We start from the raw sequence: 13286 nt of genomic DNA on the forward strand, positions 1-13286 counted from the left end.
TAATTCTTGGGAATAAGAGAATCTCTGAAACAACAATAGAAAGTATAGAAAAAAGTAGAGGGATAGACCCAATTGTGCCCCAGCCATTGAGCCCCCTTCAGTGAGGAGGGGCAGGCATGCTCAGGCCCCACCTGTGTGGCCCCAGGAGACCAGTCCCGAGCCTGGTACTCCCAGGCCCAATTCCCCCCAGGGAATGTGGAGTCCCCATTGCCTTTAGGCAAGCCTGCACATACGACAACTAGGACCTGGAGATTCCCTTTCTGATGAGTCCCAGCCAAGGAAAGAGATTCTGCAGTTGTCTTCTCTGGCCTCTGCCTGTCCTGGCTACCAGTGGCTGATAGCCATCTTCCCTGTCTGCCTCCTGCTCCTCTTTAGGCCCATATCCCCCATGCCATTTCCAGTATATCTCCCATATGGGAGTCCGTTCTTAAGCTAGGGCAGAATCAGGCCTAAGTTTGAATCTCCGTGTCTCCATTTAGCTGTATGATCTTGGGCAAGCTATAAAATCTCAGTTTCCTCACTTATAAGGTGGGGATCATAAGCATATTCCTCAGAGGGTTGTTCTGAGATTCAACATAACTAATATTAAATGCCAAGCAAGGTAATAGGTGCTTACAAACAGTAGCCACAGTTATTTACTGCCCTCTCTGTCCAGACTAAATCTTCTCTTTTCCAGACTAAACATTTATCATTTCTTTATGCATTTTTCTTAGATCTTATTTTCTAACCCTTTAGTCATTTTTTGGCTCCCCTTTGAATCCTTAAGTCTTACATCTTTAAGCTCTCAAGGACAAAGGAGTAGTGGGAGAGGGAGCTATTTTATTGAGCATCCACAGAAGCTGAGTCTATTTTTTTCACTATAATTCTCGTTGTTATTCCCATTTCACAGGTGAGGAAGTTGAGGCCCAGGGTTATGGAGTCCTTTGCCCAAGGTTACACATTTAGGTAGGAAGGGGAAGAACTGAGATTTGAACCCGCATTTTCCTGACTGGAAGCCAAAAGCATGTTCCTTGCACTCCTTTTCTTTTGCATGATGTCACAAAGCTTTCACTGTGCACTTCAGAAATTCATAGACCATGACATTGTTTGTTTTCTGGACCAGTTATTAACTTTGGCTCCATGGAGGTTCCCTTGGCCAAGTGCCTAGGTCTGTAGACAGGTGTCTAACAGAAAGTCTGAGAGTATCCTGGACTATTAGTGGTACAGCTGACACTCTCCCCTGGAAGGAGATAGGCAGCAACTGTTAGAGAGAGGGCCCCAGGTTGTTGTGGGAGGGGAAAGTATACATGAGAAACTAGTAAGGCTCTGGTGATTTAGCAGTTACCAATAAAATTCTTCCCCTAAACTCAACACATGTGCTTGATGTAAAAATCGTTTATCTGTGCAAATAGATGAGTAAATCCTAATATTTTATAGCACTTTTTAGGCTGATTTGCCCTAGATACTCTGAGCACCTAAGATACTGGCTACTAGAATTCATTCATTCACTTATTGAACACTTCATTTTACAGGCTGCCCCTCTAAAATCATATAAAGGAATTTTCCAAAAACAGTTTACTTTTCTCCAAGAAAATATATAGGCCCGTTGAGATTTGGCCAATTATATATTTATAACAAATATATTTATTATGTTTTTATAATTTAACTATATTTATTTTTTAAAGAAAATGAGTCTGAAGGTGAATATAATGAGGACAAGTTAAGGAGCATGTATCGGAAAATATTTCTCCTAAGTCAGTACTCCTCACACTGCATTGTGGGGATCTTGTATAAATGCAGATTCTCATTCAGTAGGCTGGAGTGAGCCAGAGATCCTGCATTTCTACCAGTCTCCAGACGATGCCCATGCTGTTGGGCCTGTCCTACACTCTGGGCAGGCCTAAGGCAGGGTTCTGAGTGATGAGACTGTGCCGTTTCCACTAGGAGCGCTGCCCCTGCCCTTTACCAGCTCTTGCTAACACTGATCATCACCTGATCAAAACCTGCCTCATCACCATCTTTTTTCCATCCCCCACTGCTCATCCACTGCCTTCTGCTGCCTCTCCTTCCCCAGATGGGTTAATCCCACACAGTACCTCTGCTCCAGACCTTGGCTGGGCTTCACTGAGTCTCATGACTCTTCACTCACCCAATTTCAGGATATTGCTAGGGTGAGGTGCTTTTCCAGTTTGCTGGCCTCGCCCCCCAAGTATGAACTAAATTAGTTTACTCTCAAATTCCTGAGATGCCTCACTATCTCTCCTGGGTATCTCCCCAGAAAAAATTTCCACTGTTTTGCAAAGTACTCCCTAGTGCTGACCACCCACAGACATAATAATGAATTTTCTCGCTAGACAGTGACCTGGAAAAAGGCCTTGGCTGACTTAGTGTTTATTTAAATACCTACAATGCCCTGTCTGTTTTGCTGGTTTCCCTGGTTGTAGAAAACTCGGACTGACTGACTCTTAAGTGAACTTTCCTATTATAAAATAATACATATTTATTGAAAATTTAGGAAATACAGATAAGCAAAAAAAATACCAATAAGCCTATTAGTATAAAAATATCAATAACCCAGAGATAACCATTGTAACATTTTGCGTCATGGCCTTTCAGTCTTCACACATAAATTTTGTTTTATAAAATTTGGCTCACACTACGTGTAGTATTTTGTAAGCTGTTTTTCTCCCTCCGTTTAACAGTATATTGTGACCATTTTTACAAGTCAATAAAAATTCTAGAATAAATCAATAAAAAATTATGTAGTTTCCCACTATTAATATGTTTAATTAATTTGTGGTTAAAACGTAATGAGCATCCCCACTCAACAAAATGATATAGGCATGTCCTTTGGATACTTCCAGGCAATTATATTATCAGGTCAAAGTATATGAATTTCGTCACGGTTTTGGTTGACAAACTGGAAAATGTGGCTTTCAGCTTCTCAATTACAAACCATATCCTTTGGGCTGAATCAGTGTCTTGAATCCCCACTAACCTTCTACCAGTAGTGACATTGGAAACCAAGGAGTTCCAGAGCTGAGAGGGACAGAAAGGCCACCAACTATCACATCTCTCTCTGCAGCTCAGAAAGAAGAGAAATGCTTAGAGATCTTCTTCAGATATCTAAAACTTCCCATAGCCTTTTCTTTCACAGAATTCTAGACTAACCTAAATCTGTAATCATTTCTGCATTTATTCTTCCATCTAATACTTAAATATTTAAAATGAGGGATTTCCATTCAATGAAATACGATTAAAAAAAACAAACAAACCGGTTGCCATAATGTTGATTCTGACTCACGATGACCCCATGCGTGTGTCAGAGGAGAACTGTGCTCCATAGGGTTTTCAATGACTGATTTTTTTTTTTTTTTTGGAAGTAGATCAGCAGGCTTTTCTTCTGAGGAGCTTCTGGGTGGACTTCAGCCTCAGCAGCTAAGTACATTGACTATTTGCACCACCCAGGGATATAACCGTTAAAAAACTGAAAAACCTTTAGTGATAGCAGTTAACTTTACTAAGCCTGAAAAGAAATACTCTACAAATAACTATAACTAACTTAGTGAATTGAGAGAGATTAATTCCCAACATTTACATGCATATCTCTTTGGTTTCCCCTAATAAATAAAATAAACCAGTTAATCAGCTGCAACATTTGAAAAATGTAAAAACAAATCAGTTTTAAAATATAACCTTTTAAAAATTTTCACCTACTACTAAAATAAATGTAATCTCATCATAATGACATAAAAATCAAGTAAAAGTAAACAGAAAGAAGGGGAGAGAGAAAAAGAATGGAAGAAAGAAAAAAAAGAAAAGCAAATGATTAAACTCATGTTCAATACTTTAAAAGCATTTCTTCCCCTGAAGCCATGGACCCTGGACCTTATGTTAACCCAGATCTGAAACAATTCTTGAGGACCACTCTTCAGACAAAGATTAGACTGTACTATAAAACGTAAAATAATAACTCGTGAAGAGTGTGCTTCATAGTTCAAGCAGATACATGAGACCAAATGGGCAGCTTCTCTCTGGAGGCGGGATGAGGAGGCAGGATGAGAAGGCAGGAAAGGGCAGGAGCTGGCTGGATGGACACGGGAAACCTGGGGTGGAAAAGAGGAGTGTGCTGTCACATTGCAGACAGGCAACTAGTGTCACATGACAATATGTGTATAAAATTTTGTATGAGAGATTAACTTGAGCTGTAAACTTTCACCTAAAGTATAACAACAAAAAAAGTAAAATTATAAGTTTAAAAAAGGAAGAAAAAAAGAAAGCATTTCTTCCACTATATGGGATCAAATCAACAGCAGCAACTAGAAAGATTACACAAGAACTTAGAGGGCAGTGAGTTTATGTTAATGGAGGAGGAACAACTCAGAAAAGGAGGGTGAGAATGATTGCACAACTCAAAGAATGTAATAAATGCCACGGAATTGTACATGTAGAAACTGTTGTATTGGTGTATGTTTTGCTGTATTCTCAACAACAACAAAAATTTAAAAAAATTTGTTTAAATCATTTATATGAGGCCAAATGGGCAAAAATTACTCTAAAGCAAAGATGAGAAAGTAAGGGGGCAGGAAAACTAGAGTATTGGAAACAGTACAACCAGAATGGAATGAATGAGAATGATAACATATTGTGAAAAATGTAGCCAATATCGTAATTTGTATAGAAATGGTTAAATGGGAACCTAATTTGCTGTGTAAACTTTTCACTTTATACACAATAAAACATTATTTAAAAAACAAAACAGAAAAAGCTCTTTTTGTTCTAACATACAATGATATCTGGGATACATTGTTAAGTGAAAAAAGCAAGGTACAGAATGATGTATACAATATGCGAACATTTGTGTGAAAAGGAGGGAAAGTACACATAGACTTCATAAGCAGATAAAGCATCTCTGGAAAGCTACATAAGAAACCGATGATATAATGCTGTTGGTCTCCATGGAGGGAAACTGGGTGGCTGGAAGAGCAAGTTTTCACTGCAAAATCAAATCTTTCACATGTTGAACCACTTGAATGTATTAACCCCTCAAAAATAAAGTCTGGAGAAAAAAACCATAACATGGAGGGGACCAGGGCATTTGGTTACATCAGCAATCAAATATATTTATTTATTTCTATTTATTCTCCAAACCCCATTTAAAATGTCAGTGAAGCAATAAAAGGAGAGGAATAGAAGTACACAGAGGATGGGAAGGACACAAGATGAACCACGTGAACACACTTTTGGGAGGTGGTACGGCGATGGCACAGATTTCTGGGCCCGACTTCCCATCTCATGTCTCTTGTTTGCTTTTCATGAGCTCTTGGGCAAATAAATTCCTTACTCTCCCTGAGTCTCGGATCCTTCATCTAGAATAGTAACCATAAGTCACTTATGTATGTGTTCCATACTGTGCTAGGCACTGTGCCTCCTGGGATTGCTGGGAAGATTCAGTGCTATATATCAGAAGTATTTAGCCAAAGCACAGAGAAAACTATAGACAATCATTATTCTTACTTTTAATAATAGTAGCAGTTTTTAACGAATATTTCTTTTAATATTTGTCAGTCCGATAGGAAAAAATCAGTATGTTATTTAAATTTGAATTTCTCTAATTGTAAATGAGGTTAAACATTATATGCACATATACAAGTATAGGAACACTGGTGGCGCAGGGGTTAAGAGCTCAGCTGCTAACCAAAATCTCAGCAGTTGGAATCTACCAGCTGCTCCTTGGAAACCCTATGGGACAGTTCTACCTTGTCCTATAGGGTCGCTATAAGTCAGAATCAACTTGACAGCAATGGTTTTTTTATGTGTGTGTGTATATATATGTATATATATTCCAATTGCATTTTTTTCTATGATTTTCGTGTTCATATTATAATAATAGTTCTAGTTAACATTTTATGTATGTTACTATGCACCAGTCACTGTTAAGATTGCTACATATTATCTCATTTAATTAATCTGCAGATCAAGTGGGTAAAATTATTATCCTCATATTCAGATGAGGAAATCGAGGCTTAGAGAAGTTAGCTAATTTGCTCAAGTCTCCGCTGATAGTAAGGAGAGTGTGGGTTCCCAGTGATGACAGGACTGACTTAGAGGTATGACTGAGAACCCAGGCTCTTCTGACTGAGAACCTTATGCTCAACTGCCTCTCTCCTGTTTTTCTGTTGGATTATTTACCTTTTTCTTAATATTTTGCAAGAACTCTTTTAATTTTGGTTGTAGGGGCTCAGAGTGGGGAGGGGTCCATTGGAGTGGGCAGAGGGGCAGGTGTGAGTCAGAGACACCTGAGTGTCTTCCCATCAGAGTATGTCTGGGCATGAGGCCAGGCAAGTCAGGGCAGAGAGGACAAAGACAAGCAGAGGTGATAGCAGGAGACCAACCCAGTGGACTTCAACCCCACTGGAGAAAAAGCAAGAGTGACTCATGGAGGAAGTCGAAGAGACCAAAGCTTCCATGGTGTCCCCTGTAAGCACAGAAAGTCCAAAGTCAGAAGGAGGAAGGGGAGATCTTGAAATAGAGATAGCTGGTCAAGGGCTGTCTAAAGATGCATGCAAATGAGACCCGCCCACAACGGCCTGGAAACCAGGTCGGGAAGTCAGAGCACAGTGCACATGCTTGCAGGGCCACACTTGGGAAGGAAGGAGGAGGAAGCACTCAGGTAAGGAGATGGAGAGGGTCATGGAGGGAAGGGTCATAGGGCCCTAGAGTCCCAGGAGGCAGCATGGTCCAGGGGGTGAGCCCTGGCTTGGGAGACAGGGTTCCTGGGTTCATTTTTCAAGCTCAGCCACTCTTGAGCTGTGGAGTCTTGGGCAAGCCACTTCACCATTCTTGGCCCTGACTTCCCCATCTATAAAATGAGTATAAAAACAATCATGCTAAGTATGCATTGAACATCCATTCTGTTCTGCTGAGCACATAACAGACATTATTCCTTCTTCATAGAAACCCTGTAAAGTGGGATTATTAACCCATTTCATAGAGGAAAATGAAGCTCAGAGAGGTTAGGCCATTTGTCCAAGGTCCCACAGGTATGTATGCCTGCACACTTGCTAATCCCATTCTGCCTCCATCACCAGGTGGTTTTAAAGACTCAAATGGCCATATGCAAATGGAAAAAAAATTGTAAAAACCAGTGATACCAGCTCAATGTGAGTCACCACATTTAGATCCTAGCAAGGACCAAGACCTTTTCTAAACTGTGAAGTGCTATACAAATGCTAGTTTTTCATCTCTGTTCTCTTGAGGTTGAAAACATTGGGGTGGCACTACAGACAATATCTGGCTGATTAACTTGGTCATAAACTGAGGTGATGACTTTGGCATGGTGTTTAGAACTTACTGTAGCTAAGATGTTCTGGTCTGAGGTTGCAGGTGGGATGGATACCTGGCCAGAGTCTCTCCTGGGATAATTGGACTCTGACCAGCTGAACTTAAAATGACAGTGGATGCCTGAGGAGTCCACAGCAGATAAGGTCCAGGTGATGATGTAATAGTGATCATCCCTTCTCTTGAGCAGGTGACACAACTCTTTCCCCTCCAGAATCGTATAGGATCTTTACCACAGCCCTTCGAGTTGGCAGTGACTTTATCCCCATTAAAGAGAAAAATGGGGCGGGGCAGGGGGCAGTGGTGGTTCAGTGGTAGAATTCTCACCTTCCATTTGAGAGACCTGGGTTCAATCCCTGGCTAATGCATCCCAAGCACAGTCACCACCCTGTCTCTCAGGATTTTGTTATAATGCTCAACAGGTTTCAGCGGAGCTTCCAGACTAAGACAGTCTAGGAAGAAAGGCCTGGCAATTTACTTCTGAAAAATCAGCCGATGAAAACCCTATGTATCTCAATGGTCTGATCGCCAGGAGCTGGAATTGACTCAAGGGCAACTAACATCAACAAGAATTCCAGCTTACTGGAGTAAAGTTAGAATTTTCAGATAAGAAAGCAAACAAAGTGTAATCCCCTCCCTCCAGATAACCACTATTGACATTTCGGTGTTTATCTCTCCAGAGATTTTTTCCATTGCATATATTTTGGGAAATTGGATCATATTGTTTTATGGTTTTATTACCTTTTTTTTTTTTTTTTCTCACTTAATGACATATAGCATAAACCTGTTTCCATACTGGAGCCCTGGTGGCGCAGTGGCTAAGAGCTCAGCTGTTAACCAAAAGGTTGGCAGTTCAAATCCACCAGCCGCTTCTTGGAAACTATGAGGCAGTTCTACTCTGTCTTAAAGGGTTGTTATGATTCAGAATTGACTTGACAGCAATGGGTTTGGTTTGGTTTTCATATTAATAGATGTTTTATCACAGGATTTTAAAGGTTGCAGAATTTTCTTTGCATGAATGGAGAAGACTTTATTTAATCAAGGTCCTATTATTGGATAAAACCCCCTCTCCCCCCAAAAAAACCATTGCTGTAGAGTCGATTCCAACTCATAGCAACCCTATAGGACAGAGTAGAACTGCCCCGTAGGGTTTCCAGGCAGCAGCTAGTGTATTCAAACTGCTGATCTTTTGGTTAGCAGCCATAGCTCTTAACCGCTGCGCCACCAGGGCTCCTATTATTGGATAATTAGTTTTCAATACTTCACCATTAGGACAGTGCCACAATGGGTGTCTCTTGTAATCAAATCTCTGCTTAAGCCCTTGATTTTTCCATGGGATAGATCCCCAGTGGGAGAACTGCTGGGTCAAAGGCTATGTACATTTTAAGGCTTTTGATAAGTATTAAGGTTCTGCTTCTAACAGGCTCTGGAATTCAGGGACTCCTCAAACTTGATGCAGAAGACTTGTTCATGGCCTCAGAGTCAACACTGACCCTTCCTTTCCCTTAAACCCATTTACAGTAACAATACCAGCCTCCTCATACATAATCTTCACGGTGTGTCAGGCTCTATCTAAGAGACTTACCCTCTGATGTTTTTATTACTTTTAGCTTCTTTTTCAGGTGAGGAAATTGAGGCCCAGAGAGGTTAAGGGATTCAATAAGCAGGAGATTTGAGGCTATAAACCTGGTTCCATAATCTACACTGTCCACTTTCAAGTCTGTCTCCAAAGATGCCTTTCACTCCCAGCCCTTTTGTCTTCTCCTGGGTCGCCTGACCTATGTCAAGCACCAGTATACCAAGGCTGCATTCTCTCACTGATTTTCTATTCCCACTCTTGTCCCTTTCAGTCCAGTCTCTGCCCTGCAGTTGGAATGTTGTTTTAGAAACGCAAATAGAGTCAAGTCACTCCCTGCTTTCAATTGTTTTGCATCACATCTCAATCCAAGTGCATTCCAGGGTTTACTGGGTGCCGCCTCTACCCTTCTGGCTTCATTTTGAGTCACTCTCCCCACCCCAGCTCCACCCACCACAACTCGGTCACCCAGGCTTCCTTTTACTTCTTCAAATTGACAGAGCACTTTCCAACATTTGGCTGTGGCACATGCTGTTCCCTTGGCCTGGAATGCTTTTCCCTCCACTCTGCATGGCTGGACGCTTCTCATCCTTCAGTCTCAGCTTTCACATTACTTCTTTGGAGAAACCTTCTTTGGTGGGCTAATCTGAAGCAGCAAACCTCCCAAGTCCATTTTTCTTTTTGTCCTTTATAGCATTTGTTAAAATTATATATTTATTGTCTACTACTTGTTAAATGTGCCTTTCCCTCACTAGACTCTGTACGTCAGCAGATCAAAGGCCATCATGTCTATTTTGTTCACATATTTACCTGATGGCCTACCTAGCACAGTGCCTGGCATTTAGTAAGCACTTGATAACTGTTGACTGGACAACTGGTCCACAGAATAAGGCATAGGTAGGGCTGTTCCACCTCCTTCTGCATAGCTTCATTTCCTTCTCCCCTGTATGCAACAGTGACAGAAGTCTAGAAGAAAACCAGGAAGCCATGGGCGGGAGAGTGCAAGCAGGTTTTGCTTCAGGTGTCAACTCAGAGTGGTTGTTGTTGTGTGCCGTCGAATCAGTTCTGACTCGTAGCGACCCTATATGACACAGTAGAACTGCCCCATTGGGTTTCCTAGGCTATAATCTTTGCCAGAGCAGATTGCCAGGTCTTTTCTCCCGTGGAGCAGCTGGTGGGTTCGAATCGCTGACCTTTAGGTAAGCAGTTGAGTGCTTAACTATTGTGCCACCAGGGCTCCTCAACTCAGGGTAGATGATGTCATATCAGGGGCACAAGGGAGACTACTGCCCCCAAATTTCCCCTTGCAGAATTTCTGGATTCCTCATGAGAGACATGGACATGAGGAATCTCGTGCACACACTGACTACTTAGCCAATAACATACATCCAGCAGGTGGATTAAATGCATGCATTTTTCATGAGTCCCAGTGCCACCATCAACTAGCTGGGTGACTTTGGGTGAGTCACTTCGCAGTAGTTAGGACTGGAGAAGTGGTTTTCAAACTTTTTCTCCCGAGCAAATCAACTCTTCAAATTATTCAGATGACCAGTATGTGAAACAGATAAAAGCCGAGTGTTTCTGGTTGCAGTGGGGGAGCAAAGCCAGGTTGCTCCTCCCTCCCAACTCTCCCCTTTAAGGCCCTCAGGTTGGGGGAGATGCCAGCCTTTGGACTGTAGATCTCAGTAGTCAGTGCCTGCTAGGCTGACTGTTCTAAGAACAAAGTGGAAGGCAACAAAGCTTGCATATTCCAGTGTCAGCCATTTAGGAACATTAAAAGATCAGAAGGAGACCAGAGAGAACTTGGAGGAATCTGATATTCAGAGCTTTCAGGCTGTGAAGTAGGTGAATTTCACAGTAGACGGAAGTGCAGGGCAGGCAGCCCCTTTGCTCAGGGAGGGAGGAGGCTTTTCCAGCCATTTTACAAATGAGGGCCCAGGGGAGGGGGACGTGCGGAAGCCCAGAAGGCTCACTTTCCTATCTGAAATCAGAAAAAGGAAATTGCCAGCCCTACCTTTCTAGGCCAAGGATCCAAGGTCTTGAAGGGACTGCCCGCAATCTTGCAGATACTTGGCTTCCAGGTTGGGTTGGTTACGCCCCAGGGGGAACTCATGTCCCCCACCTCTCCACCCTGCCACCCAGGCAGCTCTCTGGCCTTCGCTCTAGGCAGGTGCACTCAAGAGGCTGCAGCCCAGGCCACCTGGCAGCTCCAGGTGCTGCGTATGTGCTGCCATGGAGACGGCCCCTGAGTTGGTGGCAAGAAGGCAGTCTTCCAAAGCTTTGTGGATCTGGGAGAGAGACAGACTGGAGCTTCAGGCCCTTCAGAGCAGTCAGCCCGACCACTCTAGTGTCTTGACAAGGAAGCCCAGGTGCGTGCCCTGGGGGTTTCCAGGAACAAAGGGAGGGAGGAGCCAGGGGAGGTTGAGTACTGGAAGGAAGCTCTAGAAAGGCTGATCTGGGGACCTGGACAGAGAACTTTCCCATGGCTTCCGGGTCAAAGGGGCAAGCTTTATCAGGGGCCCCCTGGCCAGGTCATGTCCCTGCACCTGGACAGGGCGAGTTGGCTCTGGAAGATTGGCCCTGGGGCCCAAGGGGAGAAGGGAAAGGGCCTGGGATTTTTCCCAGAGGAGGGACAGACCAGAGTTCACAAAGCCCATCTCTGCACTAGTCAGAGATTTGAGGTAGTAGGGAAGGAAATATTTGTGTGAGCTGTAGCCCACCTTCCCTCTCCCTGGATTCAGAGCAGCCAAGGGTAGAAACATTGCACATAAAGAGCATTTTCATCCCTCTCTAACGCCCGGGCTGCTCTTTCCTCCGGTGCCATTAAGGTGCTGTAGGTGGTGGTAGCTCAGGTCTTCATCCTGCTATAGAGGGGCTATGGGAGGGACTTAGGAACCGGGTGACCTGGAACAAATTACTTCATCTTTTTGAACCTTTTTCATCTGTAAGATGTGGGCGATAATACTTTATAACATCCCCAGACACTTACTTAGTCTAGGACCAAGCACAGGGACAGAGCTTACTGGGTGTTCCTTTGCTCCTTTTCCCTTTCCGCTGGGACATCTCTAGGGAGGCCTCCCAGCGTCTGGTCTTAGGATGGCTGAGCAGCGAGGCCGGGAGCCCGAAGCTGAGTGCCCTGTCTGCTGGAACCCCTTCAACAACACGTTCCACACCCCCAAAGTGCTGGACTGCTGCCACTCCTTCTGCGTGGAATGCTTGGCCCACCTCAGCCTGGTGACTCCGGCCCAGCGCCGACTGCTGTGCCCACTATGTCGCCAACCCACTGTGCTGGCCTCAGGGCAGCCCGTCACTGACCTGCCCACAGACACCGCCATGCTTACCCTGCTCCGCCTGGAGCCCCACCACGTCATCCTGGAAGGCCGTCAGCTCTGTCTCAAGGACCAGCCCAAGAGCCGCTACTTCCTGCGCCAGCCTCGAGTCTACACGCTGGACCTAGACCCTGAGCCCGGAAGCCAGGCCAGGCCCCCCCGGGACATGGCCCCTGCCACCGTGACTATGCCCACCCCCATCCCCAGTCACTACTCTCTGCGAGAGTGTTTCCGCAACCCTCAGTTCCGGATCTTTGCCTATCTGATGGCTGTCATCCTCGGTGTCATTCTGTTGCTCCTATTTTCCATCTTTTGGACCAAACAATTCCTTTGGGGCGTGGGGTGAGTGCTCCATTCCTTGACTAGGAGCCAAGCCTTTCTCAGTTGCTGCTCAAGAGACTCAAATTTGCTGCTGGGTGTGGGGACTGCAGAGCCTCTTTGGTATCTTCCTTCGTAGTATTGTTCATTTTACAATCCAAGGATCAGTTAGACCATGTATTTGCTTCTGAGAACAGACAGGGCCCTACTATGAGAGCCTCTGAAAGCTAAAGGACTGTGAAAAGCCGTGGAGGGGCCACTGGATGAGAGCTATGGGGTCACAGGAGGGCAGAGAAGTAGGGCTGTGACTACAGAGCTACACAACAAACTGTGCCAAAGGGCTGGACAATGGTATTCAGGAACCTGACTAGCCCAAATAGCAAGCTGCGTTTCTCACTGGAGCTGCCTTGAACTCTGTGTTGCTAAAAAAATTTAGAAAGTGAGCTTTAATTCTGTGGACAAATGTGTTTCCCCTTCTCAGCTTTCTCTTTGAATGCCTTGCCACCAGCCCCAGTAAAAGTGGTCTGCATTCATTAATTCACTCACTTATTCATTCAACAACCATTGACTGGGCTGGCACTAACTGCCAAAACGAGGGAAAGAGAGGGTAGGATTTATCCAGGAGTGGCAGAGAGCCCCTACCAGCAGGGAGGGCATGCTCATTCAGCTGCTTCTTGTACAAGAGAACCTATGGTAGGCATGAAGTTCATGGAGATTATGTATGTATACACACACACACACAT

The 13286-nt window shown here is 44.1% G+C and overlaps 1 protein-coding gene across 1 annotated transcript; it reads left to right on the forward strand.

The window, feature by feature from the left end:
- Positions 1–11992: 11992 nt before the first annotated feature.
- On the forward strand, positions 11993–12571 carry RNF183 (ring finger protein 183). The gene has a single exon (XM_004372146.1). It carries the CDS (start codon positions 11993–11995, stop codon positions 12569–12571), a length of 579 nt encoding a protein of 192 aa, XP_004372203.1.
- Positions 12572–13286: the final 715 nt, after the last annotated feature.

This window comes from Trichechus manatus, unplaced genomic scaffold (assembly GCF_000243295.1).
Source record: "Trichechus manatus latirostris isolate Lorelei unplaced genomic scaffold, TriManLat1.0 scaffold00016, whole genome shotgun sequence".
In the NCBI taxonomy this organism is placed as follows: domain Eukaryota; kingdom Metazoa; phylum Chordata; class Mammalia; order Sirenia; family Trichechidae; genus Trichechus; species Trichechus manatus.

Excerpts from the sequence above, each read along its gene's own strand:
- RNF183 (XM_004372146.1), top strand. The coding sequence starts at position 11,993 with ATGGCTGAGCAGCGAGGCCGGGAGCCCGAAGCTGAGTGCCCTGTCTGC.